At 40.0% G+C, this 14,650-nt stretch overlaps 1 protein-coding gene and 1 long non-coding RNA gene across 3 annotated transcripts in view; one reads left to right on the forward strand and one right to left on the reverse strand.

Annotated features, from left to right (window-relative positions):
* The window catches only part of LOC119475415, a 307,840-nt gene that overhangs the window by 268,041 nt on the left and 25,149 nt on the right, over positions 1-14,650 (reverse strand). The window lies entirely within an intron of this gene.
* Positions 1,609-10,850, forward strand: aspa (aspartoacylase). Of its 2 annotated transcripts, none has more exons than XM_037748080.1 (6): positions 1,609-2,132; positions 4,942-5,137; positions 7,585-7,702; positions 7,809-7,916; positions 9,396-9,505; positions 9,677-10,850. In XM_037748080.1, exons 1-6 carry the CDS (start codon positions 1,891-1,893, stop codon positions 9,866-9,868), a joined length of 966 nt encoding a protein of 321 aa, XP_037604008.1. In that variant the 5' UTR covers positions 1,609-1,890; the 3' UTR covers positions 9,869-10,850. The 2 variants fall into 2 exon arrangements, with proteins under 2 accessions (XP_037604008.1, XP_037604009.1); XM_037748081.1 differs by having other exon boundaries at positions 1,891-2,132; positions 7,609-7,702; positions 9,677-9,868.

Here is a 14,650-nt window from a genome sequence, read left to right on the forward strand (position 1 = left end):
AACTTACCAGTCTAAAGCTGACTTTCAGTCAGTGCTTCAACTTCAAAATAGTGAACTTATTGCTGTGTGTCACAATCATATCAGAGTTGCTATTGGACTAAAGCTAATGTGTGTGGGAGTAATGGACACAATATGCTTGTTTTATTGGCACAATGGTCCCCATCTGCAGACTCTTTAATGATACTGCACTTTTATTGCAAATGATCTGCTAGTCTGAGTGACTATCAGTGTTTGTTATAGTTGTAACAGAGGGCACCGTAGGTCAGAACCACTCATGGGGTTAATTGGTAATATAGTGCTATTTGTCATTATGTTTTGTGTCTTTGGCAGACTAACATGCTACATTTTTTACATTTTGCAAATGTCAGATGTGTCCAAGTTTTAAAAAATCCTCCAACTTGTCTTAATATTTATCTGCATTTGTGGATGCTATAAATTTCATATGGGGAATCATTCAATAACCTCTAGGTTATAAGTAGGGCTGTCAAAGTTAATGTGATAACGCATTAATGCAAATTTGTTTTAATGCCACCAATTTCTTTAACGCAACTTGCAAATTTTAGGTTTAGTGGGCTCAGTTTAAAGATAGAGTGAAGATACTGGTATCATATGAAACTAGAAAACCTAAGGAAAGCATTGGTACCAACCATGTCATACTAGCTTGTTGTGTAGGAGCCTAAATAACACTCCAAATTTACGCTAAATTTTGGTGAGGGAAAACTGGCATGACCATTTTCAAAGTGGTCCCTTGACCTCTGACCTCAAGATATGTGAATTAAAATGGGTTCTATGGGTACCCACGAGTCTCCCCTTTACAGACATGTCCACTTTATGATAATCATATGCAGTTTGGGGCAAGTCATAGTCAAGTCAGCACACTGACACACTGACAGCTGTTGTTGCCTATTGGGCTTGACTTTGTTATGATTTGAGCACATTTTTTATGCTAAATGCAGTACCTGTGAGGGTTTCTGGACAAAATTTGTCATTGTTTTGTGTTAATTGATTTCCAATAATAAATATATACATACATTTGCATAAAGCAGCATATTTGCCCACTCCCATGTTGATAAGAGTACTAAATATTTGACAAATCGCCCTTTAAGGTTTTGTTCAGATAAAAACATGTAAGATTAATTTGCAATTAATCGCGATTACATATTTTAATCGATTTACAGCCCTAGTTATAAGTCATTTATGCTTCACTGAAAACTTTCAATACATACTGTGGAGTGGACTTTTGTTTATTTATTTTTTTTTGTTTATTTATTTTGCACAATTTAAGACTATACAACATAACAAAATAAATGACTAATATACAGTGCAGGAAGAGGCAAAAAAAAAAAACACTGGGCTTATCTGAAGCCTCCACATAGAGACAAGATTAATATAAAGAAATAATATGACAACATAACTTTGTGGAAAGAAAAAAAAAAGTATTTTCAGTCCTCAATTTCCTGTGATGTAAATTTTCTCCCCCCTGGCATTTTGTAGGCTATTTCAGGTCAAATTGTTTTATTTTGAAGGCCATAACAGAAAGTCTAGCTTTAAAGACCTGTTAAATACTGAAATATGGATGTTTTGATTACATTTTATTTTGGAAGAACATCACCGGAAACTAGTTTTCTCCCGTGTGCGTGTCAGTGAGAAAGTAAACAAAAGGAGGAACCTTGTTTAAACTGGACTTTCGCCTGCAAACACGTCGAGATGTCGCGCACAACTCAGCGCAGTTTACGCACAGTGACCGGCCACAACAAGTCCGCGGTGCACGTTACGTAAGCGCGCAGCCACAGCAGGCGTTTAAAAACAGCGAGGCTGCGGAGCTCCAGCTGGAACTTTTCCTCTCCGCTCCGACACCAGCAGACTCTGCTCTCTTCACAGCACCCAGACATGTCCTCTTACAACAACAGCGCGCGTCTCAACGAGGCCAGGAAAGTGGCTATTTTCGGGGGGACGCACGGCAACGAGATGTCCGGCGTGACGCTCGTCAACCTGTGGGTGAAGAACAGCGCCGAGGTTCAGAGGAAAGGGGTCGAAACCAAACCGTTCATCACCAACCCGAAGGCGGTGGAGAAGTGCGCCAGATACGTGGACACGGATCTGAACCGAGCCTTCACACCGGAGAACCTCAGGTAAACACCTCGCACCTCGGTGGAGAGCTGTCACGCACAGTGGCGCTGCTGCTGCTGCTGCTGCTGGAGCTGGATGGTGATGGTGTTGTTGTTCCTGTCTGTCTGCTGTCATGCTACATGTGAATGGAAACTTTAGACCCGTGCGTGATTTGACTGATTAGGTTTTGAGCTCAATCTGATTTTAAAAAAAAAAAAGACACCCATACTGTAAAGTGTGACATGTTTTGCGATTGAAATGACTAAAATCATCAATGGAGGATGTAATGACAGCAACATTATTGACATGATTAACTACATGTGTGTGTCAAATGAGGGGAATATATATATATATATATATGAGATCTGGTTCACACAATAGAATGAAAAACAATAACAATACAGCATGGACACATTAACAATGAAGAAAAGGGTAATACTATGTTATTATTATTATTATTAGGATTAAAAACTACAATAGTCACGTGGACATTTCCATGGTGTGTTTACCATCAGACATGTCCTCTTCCTTCTCCTCTCTGGGTCTCGGACTGTCAGCAGGGAAAACGTGAGCGAAACGTGACCGAGCTGCAAATGAATTAAGACCATTTTTTTGGAGGGCTATTCGTCCCTCTTCTTCTTGTGCACTGTGGCGGAAGATGAAGTCTTACGCAAACGCTGGCTCATATAGTCCGCGTGCATGAATACACACAGCAGCACTATTTACTGATGTGGTTGAATAACAGCATCCACTATTCATAAATCACTATAGGAATCCTATATAATAATAACATTCACAAAGGTTATTGTAGTGTGTCTGGGGGAGTTTGTAATATCTGTAGTATTATTACTGTAATATTTCTATATCTTGGCCTTATATTATGGGAATATTGTCATCTGTGCTTTTGGATATAGTGAGTGTATGACATTATTATTACAGAATTATTATGATGTATGCCATATTTTACTTGTAGTTTCTTTGTGATGTTTTCAAGTTATGTATAAAATATTTTACTGTGGATCACTGAAATGATAATCATAATATTAATAATAATAAACTGCATTTATATAGCACTTTTCAAAACAAAGTTACAAAGGTTACATTACATGGTAAAAAAGCTCAGATCATACTGTATGGGTGTTGGCGCTGCAACGATTAATCGATTAGTTGTCAACTATTAAATTAATCGCCAACTATTTTTGATAAATCGATTAAATTGCTTTGAGTCATTTTTTAAGAAAAACAAAAGTCAAAATTCTCTGATTCCAGCTTCTTAAATATGATTATTATTCTGGTTTCTTTCCTCCTCTATGACAGTAAACTGAATATCTTTAAGTTGTGGACAAAACGAGACATTTGAGGATGTCATCTTGGCCTTTGGGAAAACACTGATCCACATTTTTCTGACATTTCATAGACAAAACAACTAGTCGATTAATCGAGAGAATAATCAACATTAGGGCTGACCCGAATGCTTCAAAGTTTCAACTGTTGCCATGGTAATCAACTTCAAAATCAGTATTCAAATGTTTTTTTTTTCCTTTTTTTATATATAAGTATGTAATAATAATGTATAAATCCCCAAATAGCCCATGAAATAAGGAATAATCCCACAACATTATTCTTATTCACCATTAATTATTATGAGTTATTCTCAGACGATATCGGTGTTTATGTGTAGAGGTGCATGTGTGTAAAGTAGTGCGGCAGCGGCGCTGTCCCAAAGCTTGGAATACCTTTGAATATTTATCACCGAAGCTTCAAAGATCAAAAAATGGTATTTGGGACGGCCCTAATCGACATATCAATCGACAATGAAAATAATGGTGAGTTGCAGCCCTAATGGGTGGAGTTACTGTTACTGCCTAATCCTGCACATTTTGAATGACCTTTAATGATCTTCTCAACGCTCACGCTCGAAGGCAACATATAAGAAGATTAACCACTCGGCGACTCTTTCTAAAAACAGCTCATGGATTCTTCTTCTTTGCCTTAAATAGACTGACAACTCTGCTTTTCCTCATATTTACTGCCTCTCAGTTGAGTCCACTTCATCAGCTGTAGTTCACACACACACACACAGACACACACACACACACACTGTGCTTGTATACAGACAATAGCAGATATACACTGAAAATGGGGACTAAAGAGCAGATGTGAGGGAGGCGAGACAATAATGCACAGCAGAGGTGCTGTTCTACAGTAGTTTGGAGAATGTCCCAGACCAGTGGTTATTCTGCTTTAAAAGAGCTAGGAGAAAAAAAGGGTTTCGCTGTCATTCATTGCTCAGAGCGTGTAGAATGTCTGTCTGTGGGAGGGGTGGGGGGGGGCAAGTTTATCCTGGGGAGTCGGCACAAAACAAACCTCTCATGGGTTCTTAAGGCTCGGAGAAAGTGGCTTAAATTTCTTCTTAACGCTCATAGAAGGGGGCCACTGTCCTGCTGAATCAAGCTTTTGTGTTCCAGTGTAGACTTGATGACTACTGTAATTTTTTGCATTACAGGTTAGGTGGAAGTTATCAAGGCATAATTTGCAGTTATTAATGTTTTCCTATTATCCACGTGTGAAGAATACAAACCATACGTTCAACACAGAAACAGGAAGTTCTTGCCTTTCTGCTTTTGCTCTCAGTTACTGTGTTAACTTGTTAAACGTAGAGATTTTTCCACTATGGCCGCCAGTTAGAAAGTGTCACAGAGCATGAAGGACAAGTAGACACCCTTGTGTAAATCATTAACTCCATAGATAAGTGTCCCTTCAGCAGAATTGCCTGATAAGCTGTGAATGTGTTGGCTTCTTTCTCATGCTTTGTGTGTGTGTGTCCTCCAGCGCCCCGGGCGGAGACGACCTGCCCTACGAGGTGCAGAGAGCCCAGGAGATCAACCAGATCTTCGGACCCAAAGGAAGTCCAGAGGCCTACGACGTGGTCTTTGACCTCCACAACACGACGTCCAACATGGGCTGCACCCTGATCCTGGAGAGCTCCAAAGACCACTTCAATCTGCAGATGATGAACTACATCAAGGTGACGACCTTGAAGAGGACATTTTTACACTTTACGGCACAAACACACCTCTGTAGGAGCATCATTCAATCTGCAACATTGACATTTAACCCCAGAGAAATGTTCCATAAATATGTTTTATGGCACAGTATGCAGTATGATTTTTAGACTAACTTGTGAATGGAAGAAAGGTATGACTGGGGGTCTTTGCTCATTTCTATCTTCCACATCTTTGTGTGCTTAAAAGTCAATGTTTTACTCTGAGGTCTCTTTGGAGAGGTTCAGTTAACCTATGGAGATAATATAACCATCAGTTTGCCTTTAAGTGTTAAACAACCTCATTTAAAGGATCAACCATCCGAGTACACCAGCTTTTTTTCTTTGGTCATTCATTATCTGTGCCTGAGAAAATGCCTTCTCCATTTGTTTCATATACAACCGTAAAAGACGGTACATATAAGTATTTTAACCACCGTAAATCAACATTTGTTTAAGCACGTTAGAATAACAACTTTAAAGCTGCAGTCAGTAACTTTAAGCAAATATGATGATGATGAAAAAATCACGTTCCTCTGCCTCCTCCTAGTATTCCTAATAGCAAGATTTCAACGTGCCCGAAAACAACCAATAGGAGCCTAGCAGTCTCTAACTCAGCTGTCAATCACTGCTCGAGAAACTCACAAACTCCGGTCAAACTGTCAAACTAAGCAACGCTGATTAAATATGAATTAAAAAAGTTTGCTCCGGCCGGTAGGCAGTGCTTGGTTTAGGCTTGACTGTTTTCAACATTGCGGCTGGTTCACAAACTTTCAAATTTTACAGCTAAACAGTACATTACAAGATGTTTCTGAAAACATTTGAGGCAAGAAATAGGCATTACAGTAACATAATATCGAATTTTATTTGATCAGCGCTGCCTAATTTGACTGTTTGATCGGAGTTCGCGAGTTTCGCGAGTGGTGATTGAGACTGCTCGCCACTGATTGGTTGTTTTTGTTCAGGCGTTGCAGAAACCTAGTTTGAGAGTATGAAAACACAAACCTTACTTTGCTGACATTACATTAGCTTGTTTACCAGTTTGGAATATATTGAACTGGGTCTGTTAGAGGCTCTAAGGCCCTGTTCAGACCTGGTGTTACCAAGCGTCCTGGGTGATGGGATCACAAGTGGACAGCTCTAAATACAGGTGTGAACGCACTCAAGATGCATTGAGACCCGATCGCTCAGACAACAGTCAGAGGTGGTCTGGGCCACATTTGGCCACATTCTTGTGTACGCCAATGTGTACCGCCTACTCAACTGACGTCCCGCTGGGATCCGCGGGGTCTCACTGCGCTCCTCATGTGAATACAAATAGACAGCAGCATGGAAACGGCTTTTGTGCTCTACTGTCTTCTGTCGGTACAACTGTATTTTATTAAAATATATCTTATCTCTAGGTTACATATCTACAGACTATCAGACGAGGCAAGGGAAGTGCATTATTATCATACTGTCGGAGATGCGTCTGTTTTTTACTCTCGCCAGCTCGCTCGCTCTCATCCCCGGTTCTCTGAAGCACGGAGGTCCCCGGGCACCGCCGGTACAATAACCTTTTATTTTGATGTTAATAAAATGTACCTGAATTTACAAAAATGTAGGATATTACTACTGACATTCCTGTAATATTACGTCACAACATCTGCTGTATTAGCCATTTGTTTACTACATGTTTATTTGCATATAGAGCGAGGATGTGAGATCCGAACACAAGTGGTCACTTGAGACGCATGTGGAGACGCATTCTAATGCCAGGTGTGAACAGACGTACTTAAAGCTGTCCACTTGTGATCGGATCACTCATGACGCATGTTAATTCCAGGTCTGAACAGGGCCATAGATCGCGCTCCTCAACACAAAACAAAGGCATGCAGAGCAACACCATGCAGGGAGGAAAAGAGCAGCCAAAAGTAATACACTCTTTATGACTGTAAGCAAAAAAGGTCATGAGAAATATGCTTTTAACTTTAGGTAACACAAAATGTGACACAGAGAACTTCAAATGTCGACTCAGCTCCTCCACTGACTCGGTGGCCTCTGTCAAAACAAGTAAAAACAAACATCTGCTGTTATTTGAACCACAGCTTAAACTCGGTAGATCACAGTTGAACTTTGAACGTTGAACTATCCTTTAGTCTAATGATGAAGGCCCACAATCTTAATTATGGAGACAAATCACAGGGCTGTTTGAGCTGAAAATCAGAACCAGAAACTGTTTATTGCCAAGTAGTTTACACTCACATTGTCATCGTGTTTGTCTGCTTGTTATTGCACGTGTCACATTTCCTCCGATGTGAGTCGGTGCAGATTTAATTTTCCGATCTGTCGAGCAGAGCCTTAAAGCTCAAGGTCACTGCAGGTCTGCCTAGACAGTCTGCGGATGTGTAGCGCCGCGTGACAGTGTTAACCAAGGTGTTTTTTCTCTGCAGCTGAGACTTGACTCTGTGTTGCAGAAAGCCATCGCTCCAGCCAGCTGTCTCGTTCTGCTGAATGAACATCCTCTTTTGAAATATTCCACTTCACGCTCCGTCGCCAAGCACCCTGTTGGTGAGTTTCTCAAGTCCAAGAGGACAAGATGTTCCCCAACAAGATTTCCACTCAGCTGTGTAGTTTAACATCTGCAAAAATGTGTCATCTGATTGTTTCATTGCAGGTCTGGAAGTGGGTCCTCAGCCTCAGGGTGTTCTGAGGAGTAACATTTTTGATGCCATGAGGGTAATACTGAAACATGCCCTGGACTTCATCGAGCTGTTTAATGAAGGTAAGGCAGCCGTAACACACCACATTTATATGGCATTTAAAAAAAGTCATACGAGTTTAAAGGACTATGCCAAAGCAGTTCAAACATGAATCTTAAAGTTTGCAGGAAAAGTGTCTGACTTAGGGACAACTAATCTTATGATTCATATGTGTTATGTAATAGAAAAATAAGCCAGCCTTCCCGTTTGTCAGCATCATCTTGACGAGAAACATTTTGTGACAAAACGCCCATGGGTGCGAGCCTGATTCATCCAGATGTACCTCCACCCAGATCTCTAAATTTATCTGCATCTGGCTCGTCACGCCACCCGCTCGGCCCAATCTTCTCCTTCCCCGAGGCACAGAACGGCATTTGCAACGTTTAGGACGCAAGGCAGACCCTTTTCCTTCCTCTTTTACGTAAACAAGCGCCCCGTGCCAAGTGCGAGTTGCAGTCTGTTGGTTTCCCCTGCACCGGCCTGCCGTTGAATGGCCTGCTTGTTGTTAGAGTCTGGCTGCCAATGGTGTGGTAATCTTCTGTCGCGGGGCCGCACTGGTGCTGATGAATGCCCGGGCACGGTGATGAATCGCTGTTCCTGCTCACGCTTTGAGGCCGAGCAGCATGAAGAAACAACAGAGATTGAGTTGTTGTTACAGTTTGAAATACAATCATTTAGATTCAGTGAGAATCCTGTGTGAACATTTGTCCCTCTTGCTCTGCGCTGCCACTTGCATATCAATACAGCTTAGTGGTTTTACGCTTAGAGGTAAAGCAGTTCATTTGAGCACTTACTTACTTTAATGTCCAAGCTCTGCCAAAAACCGCTGTACATCCTGTTTAGTTCCAGAGATTGAATAAAGGCCACTTTGGCACCTTCCAGCTTCTTGTTCAACAGACTTCACCAGAGTACTATATGGAGCTATATATCCTCTGTGGAGCAGTAGGGATAGGAATCCATTGCTGATACGTTTGAAAATTCAGGCCTTCACTTATTTCAGGACCTGCAAAAATATCTGATAATATGATAATATCCCTGGGAGCGCATTCTTTTTTTTATTTTCAATTATGCTCTGCCTTGAAAGCCTGCAGAGTTCCATGGACAGGGAATGTAGGAACCCGTCCTTTGTTTCCTCTTTGAATCAGTTGATCACTGAGAAAAGTGTATTTTTAGCTGGAATCACATCCGCCAAAATGTTGATCATTTGCATTTTTAAGTTTTTCTTTTTTTCCCCCTTTCTCTTATTTTCTTAGATTGTTTTATTCTCCCGTACTCAGCATTATCCTGATTTTTTTTATTTAGCAGGAGTTATATTAGTTGGAAATTTACTATTTCAGATTTTTTTTCCATGTCTTATTTTTTCTCCTGTTGTTGGATAATAATTGTGTTTTTATACATTATTCAGTCACATTTTTCATTAGTGTCCTCAGTAATTTTTGGACTACAGGATTTTCTAGGTTGCTTACAATATTGAGGATGTTTTTTTCCTGTGTGTCATTCAGGCATGGAGTTCCCTCCCTGTACGGTGGAAGTCTTCCGGGTCTCGGAGAGGATCGACTACCCCAGGGATGCCAATGGAAACATCATTGCCATGGTGCACCCCAATCTGCAGGTAAAAATTTAGAATAGTCTGAATTACGGCTGACCTTTTGAACCTGCAAATATGTAAAGTTATTATGAAAGAGGAAATGAGACCTCTTTGGTCAAAGTGAGAATGTATTATTTCAGTTTGAGCAGCATACTCGCGTTACTTTCCCCCCGTGGTGATTGCTTGTTGTTTCAGGACTGCGACTGGGAACCGCTGAACCCCGGTGACCCTATGTTCCAAACGTTTGACGGAAAGACCATCCGCTACCAAGGCTCGGGCACCGTCTACCCCACTTTTATTAATGAGGCAGCCTATTATGAAAAACAACAGGCATTTGTAACCACCAGGCGGGAAACCTTGGCAGCGAGTGCCATCAGAAAAGTATGAGAACTGGTTTCGTACTGCGGCTAACAGCGATCATGAATATGTGTTAGCCACCACAGCATCAACCTGTGTATAGATTTTGCACTTTGTTCTGTTAGTAAATGACAGACTTTCCTCACATAATGACTAGATACCATCTTTTACACACTGATTTGTAGTTTTCTATGCATTCTCTATCAGAAAAATCTATTAACTATGCAAAGAACATGTGTGGAGGCTTTGCAAAGAGTCACTGTGAAAAAAGTCTTTAAATCAGAAGACTGCTATATTGCTGTGGTAAGTATTTATGATACTGTTGTTATTTAAAAACACATATTTACATTAAATCAACTAAGTTTTTATAATATTAAAGGCCAGGCCTAATCATTGATGATTTATGAATCATTACACAACACTCTTTAAGTTTCCTACTACTGCTCAGGACGGCCATTTTGGGTCATAACCTGCAACTTTTGACCCAAAACTGTAGTTGTTTGTCCTCTTCTATATATATTTGTAACATCTTTGGGAGGGTGTTTGTGGCCTTTGATACTACCTACCTGTAACTCCAGTGGTTGCATCTGTGGTGCTGTCCTATCGTTGCCTTAATAGAGATTTCCGAAAAAAAAAATTGCACAACAAATTTGGAGTGGATTATATGCGTTGGATAACGAGATATTATTTTGATAAGAAATGGTAAATGTTCAGTTCCTCTAAACAAATGGGATGCAGTTTAAAGCCTGTTTTATAATAATATATTTGTGTCTATTTTGATATACTTGTACTGTATGTAAGTGATGTATAGGACTCGTTGAATCGTGGAAAGCATATGTACTTTTTAATATTTTTTACGTCTTCGTTGTGTCAAAGTGTATCGCTGTGGTCTTACCGTAATTCATTTTTCAATCAGCAATATTTTTGGTAGCACCATTTATATGATTAGTAACGTTTACTGTACTTGAAGTCCTGTGGAAATGATCCAATCAATAAATGTAGTACTATGCTATACTGTACTATCTTATTGTTTGTAGATGCACCGTTCACACTGCGTTGCTTTGACTGGTCATGCTTGTTCTGTCATGTAGGGCACTGGTTCTCAAAGTAGGGGTCCAGACCTCCACTAAGGGTCGCCAAAGTTTCATGGGGGGTCGCCAGGCCTTCTTGATTTTAAAGGGGTGTAAGACAACTTATTTAAAAAATATACAGTTGGTCTATATCACAGTATTTCAATCATTTCTGTTCAGAAAACTAAATGAAATTGTTATTTTTAAAGCTTGAAGTATTCTTTAAGATATAAACAGGAAAAGGGCACGGTGAAGAGCTGAACACAAGCTATGTTCACGGAGCCTTCCCTCTCTACTAAACAGCCTTGTCCTGCATTAACTTAAAAAAAAAAACTGAAATATTATATATTATATATATTATTACTAATACATTATTACTTATACATTATTGCATTTGTCATATACTGTACATACAGCTACGTACATGAAATTTGACCTCTGCATTTTAAGAGCAATGGGCTGCTGTGAAGTGCACCTTTGGGTTTAGTGTCTCGCTAAAGGATACTTTGACATGCAGACAGTAAGGAGCCGGGGATCAAACCGCCAACCTTGTGGTTAAAGGACGACCCGCTCTACCCACTGAGCCCCAAAAGTGTGCAGTTAAACCAACCAAAGAGCTAATAGAACAATAGCCAAGCATCAGGGAGAAGAAAACACTGAATTTGCCAAGCAAAAGAAGCCTATTAAGTATGAAAAGTTCCTAAGAAATTACAGGAAAACTCATCTATGATGACATATTCACAGGATATAATCTGCTCAAAATCCAAATCACTAATTTTACACAAACTTCCTGCAGTTATTGTGTTCACTATTTGGGTTAATTGTACAGTTTATGAGTTGTTCTGTACTGTTATTGTTATACATTGAATATCATATGAATTATCCATAAAATATGTCTCAGTCAGGGGTCTTCAGTTTACTCAATGATAGAAAATGTTTCCCCTAAGGAAAAGGTTGGTAGCCACTGATGTAGGGCAGCGCCTGCAGCCACAAGAGGGCATCACATACCCACTGATAGAAGTCCTCTTCATGATGCACTCTGCTGCAGCATAGATCATTCAGACTGTCAGAACTGGATCTTTGGCTCATTAGCCTGTCACCGCTGCAGTGCATGTCAATACATCATAGCCAGCATGCAGTCATTCAAGGAACTGACCCTGTAATGTCCTTGTCCCAGAACCATAGACCTCAGATATACTACATGCATTTTTAATCTTCCAGTAGAAACACCACTTATATTCAAATACACACACACATTAAATGTTGTTCCATATACAGTATTTGGAACAATATCCATGTTTAAACTCCATGAATGGAGCCATTCATAAGACGTTTTTGAGTCCTGGCTCAATTTATTTAAATAAATTAATTTGGAAATCCTGACCAAAGTTTATTATTATTTTTATCAGTTTTAGCAAAGCTCTGTGTCTTCTTTGGCACCTCTTTCTGACGCTACATTCTAACACAACACTGTACAGTATGCTGTACTGGTATCTTATGTATATACTGTATGTAGTATGTTGCAGATAACATGTTCAGTGTTTATAGAAGACACGCAGATGTGTTTACAGGGACACAGCCTTTTTCATGTACATGACTTGACATTTTTGTTCATGTCTTTCATCCTGTTATTGTTTGCCTAACACTATTTGTTGCGTGTCATTATGTCATTTGCAGCAATGAATGCCATTCAACAACTAAATTAGACGTCTCAGGCGTCCAGGACACCTGGAATTAAATGGGAGTGAAAAAGGTCGAAAGGTGTGGTAAAATAACATTTAAAGTTTGAACGGTTGGATGACATCACACTGAGCAAAATCATGGAATGCCCATTTATTATATTTGATATAAAGTATGTAACCTTTTTGGTGTGTTTCTTTTTTCTTTTATTTATTCATAGTTTTGTTGTGTGTCTTTTTGTCCTTTTTTTGTTTATTTCTTTTTTTCCTGTCTACCTTGGTTAAATGTCACAATGGTGGCTCATATCTTGGAAAATAAAGTTATAAAAAAAAACTTCACTAGTATTCCTACTCAAAAGGTGTCATTTAATCTTGAGTATATCAATGATATAATACAACAGCATACACATTTACCAGAATACTGTATGTTGTGTTGTTGTTACGTACAGTTAATGTTTAGAGCAAAACAGTGGTGAGTTTTTTGTTTGACGAATGAAAGCCCTTTGGGAATGAGATGTAAAGAATGCTGTCTGCCAACTCCACTCTTTGTGCATAGCCCTATACCATTTCCCCCCGGTCATGTCATTATCTTTAGACTGTCTCAGCTGAGACCAACACGTCTGCATTCCACAAGCTGACTGTAGTGAACACTTGTAGATTAACCAGAAAAGTCCATATATTTCCTGCTATATCATGTCAGGCTTGTGATTAGTATTTCAGTTCCATGACTCCAGGCTGGCCATAGCCTTTTCCCATCTATTCATTACAGTAACCCAATCAGGGCTCTCAGGGCCGCAACGAGTGCTGATCAATGATTCCTCTTGGCTACTGGAAGCTTTTAGTAGAATGATCTTTCAGTTCTGGGCAGGGATCCAAACAGGCACTTGAAAAATACCAAGCGTCCATCTCTGCCTCCACCCTCCCCTATAGTTCTCTGTCCGTAGTGGTAACTTTCTCCTCTGCTGTATTGCATTACAACTCTGTTTTACTGGAAGTGTCCTGCTTGGCTACATACCAAGTTTGCATCTGACTGCATGCATCCTGCTGAAGGTGACTGGGTTTTATGTTTACGCCTCTGTGTAGCCATCATTCATGAAAATCAGTATGATCAAACGTTTTCAAGGTAAGATTTAACACCTTTTCCCATTACTGCATTTAAGAATGTATGTAAAGTATCTGTTTGGGCGTGCCACAAATCAAGTGGGTGGAAAAGGCAGAGCAAGGGTTGCATTTCTCATCTCAAAGAGAGCAAGAGAATGAGGATGTGCTTATGACACCTGCCTGTATGCGATATGCATGCATGCACAGATGAATGTAAAAAGCACTGACGAATGAATGTGGGTTTGTGGCGCCAGCAGAGTGTTTTCTTTGAGGCCGGATAGCAAGTAGCCTGATAAACACGAGCACATTCAGATCTTCCATTATGTCAAAGCACCAGCTGGAGGCAAGGAGACTGGTGTCAGACGAGCTCTTGGCACAGTGCCATCTTTTCACAGTACAGTCTTGTTTTGCAATAATGCAAGTTGGCAGATCACTACTGGTATCCATGGGAAATGCCCAATAAATGGACCTGTGTAAACCCAATACAGGCGGCTCCATAAGCCAGGGTTTCTCATTGTCTTTCTGTGGCGCTAAAAGCAAGTGTTACAGCTTTCCTTCCTGTTCCCTGGATATCATGGTAATCATATCATGTGTCAAGATGGGACAAAAAGTGTCATAGTACAATGTGTCACCAGTGCAGCTTGAACAAAAAAGTTGTCTTTCAGGACTTTAAATGACCTTTCTTTGAATTCTGACTTCACCAAAATCAGGTAAAACCAGCAGATCAGTCGAGACACTCACTCTCCAAAAGGTCTGTTCTACTATTTACCTATTCTTTTTGAATAAGTGAAAATATTCACCTATTCTTTTTTTAAGCCAATAAGTATAGGACTCAAATAACAATCCACCATTTCATCTGTCATTTATATGCATATTATGTTGCTTTGTAAAAACATAAATACACCATGGTGTGGACATTTTAAACCAAGGTAAAGCCTTGCTAAAGTACAGAGTGATGAACT

The sequence above is a fragment of the Sebastes umbrosus genome, chromosome 17 (genome assembly GCF_015220745.1).
Source record: "Sebastes umbrosus isolate fSebUmb1 chromosome 17, fSebUmb1.pri, whole genome shotgun sequence".
Lineage (NCBI taxonomy): Eukaryota > Metazoa > Chordata > Actinopteri > Perciformes > Sebastidae > Sebastes > Sebastes umbrosus.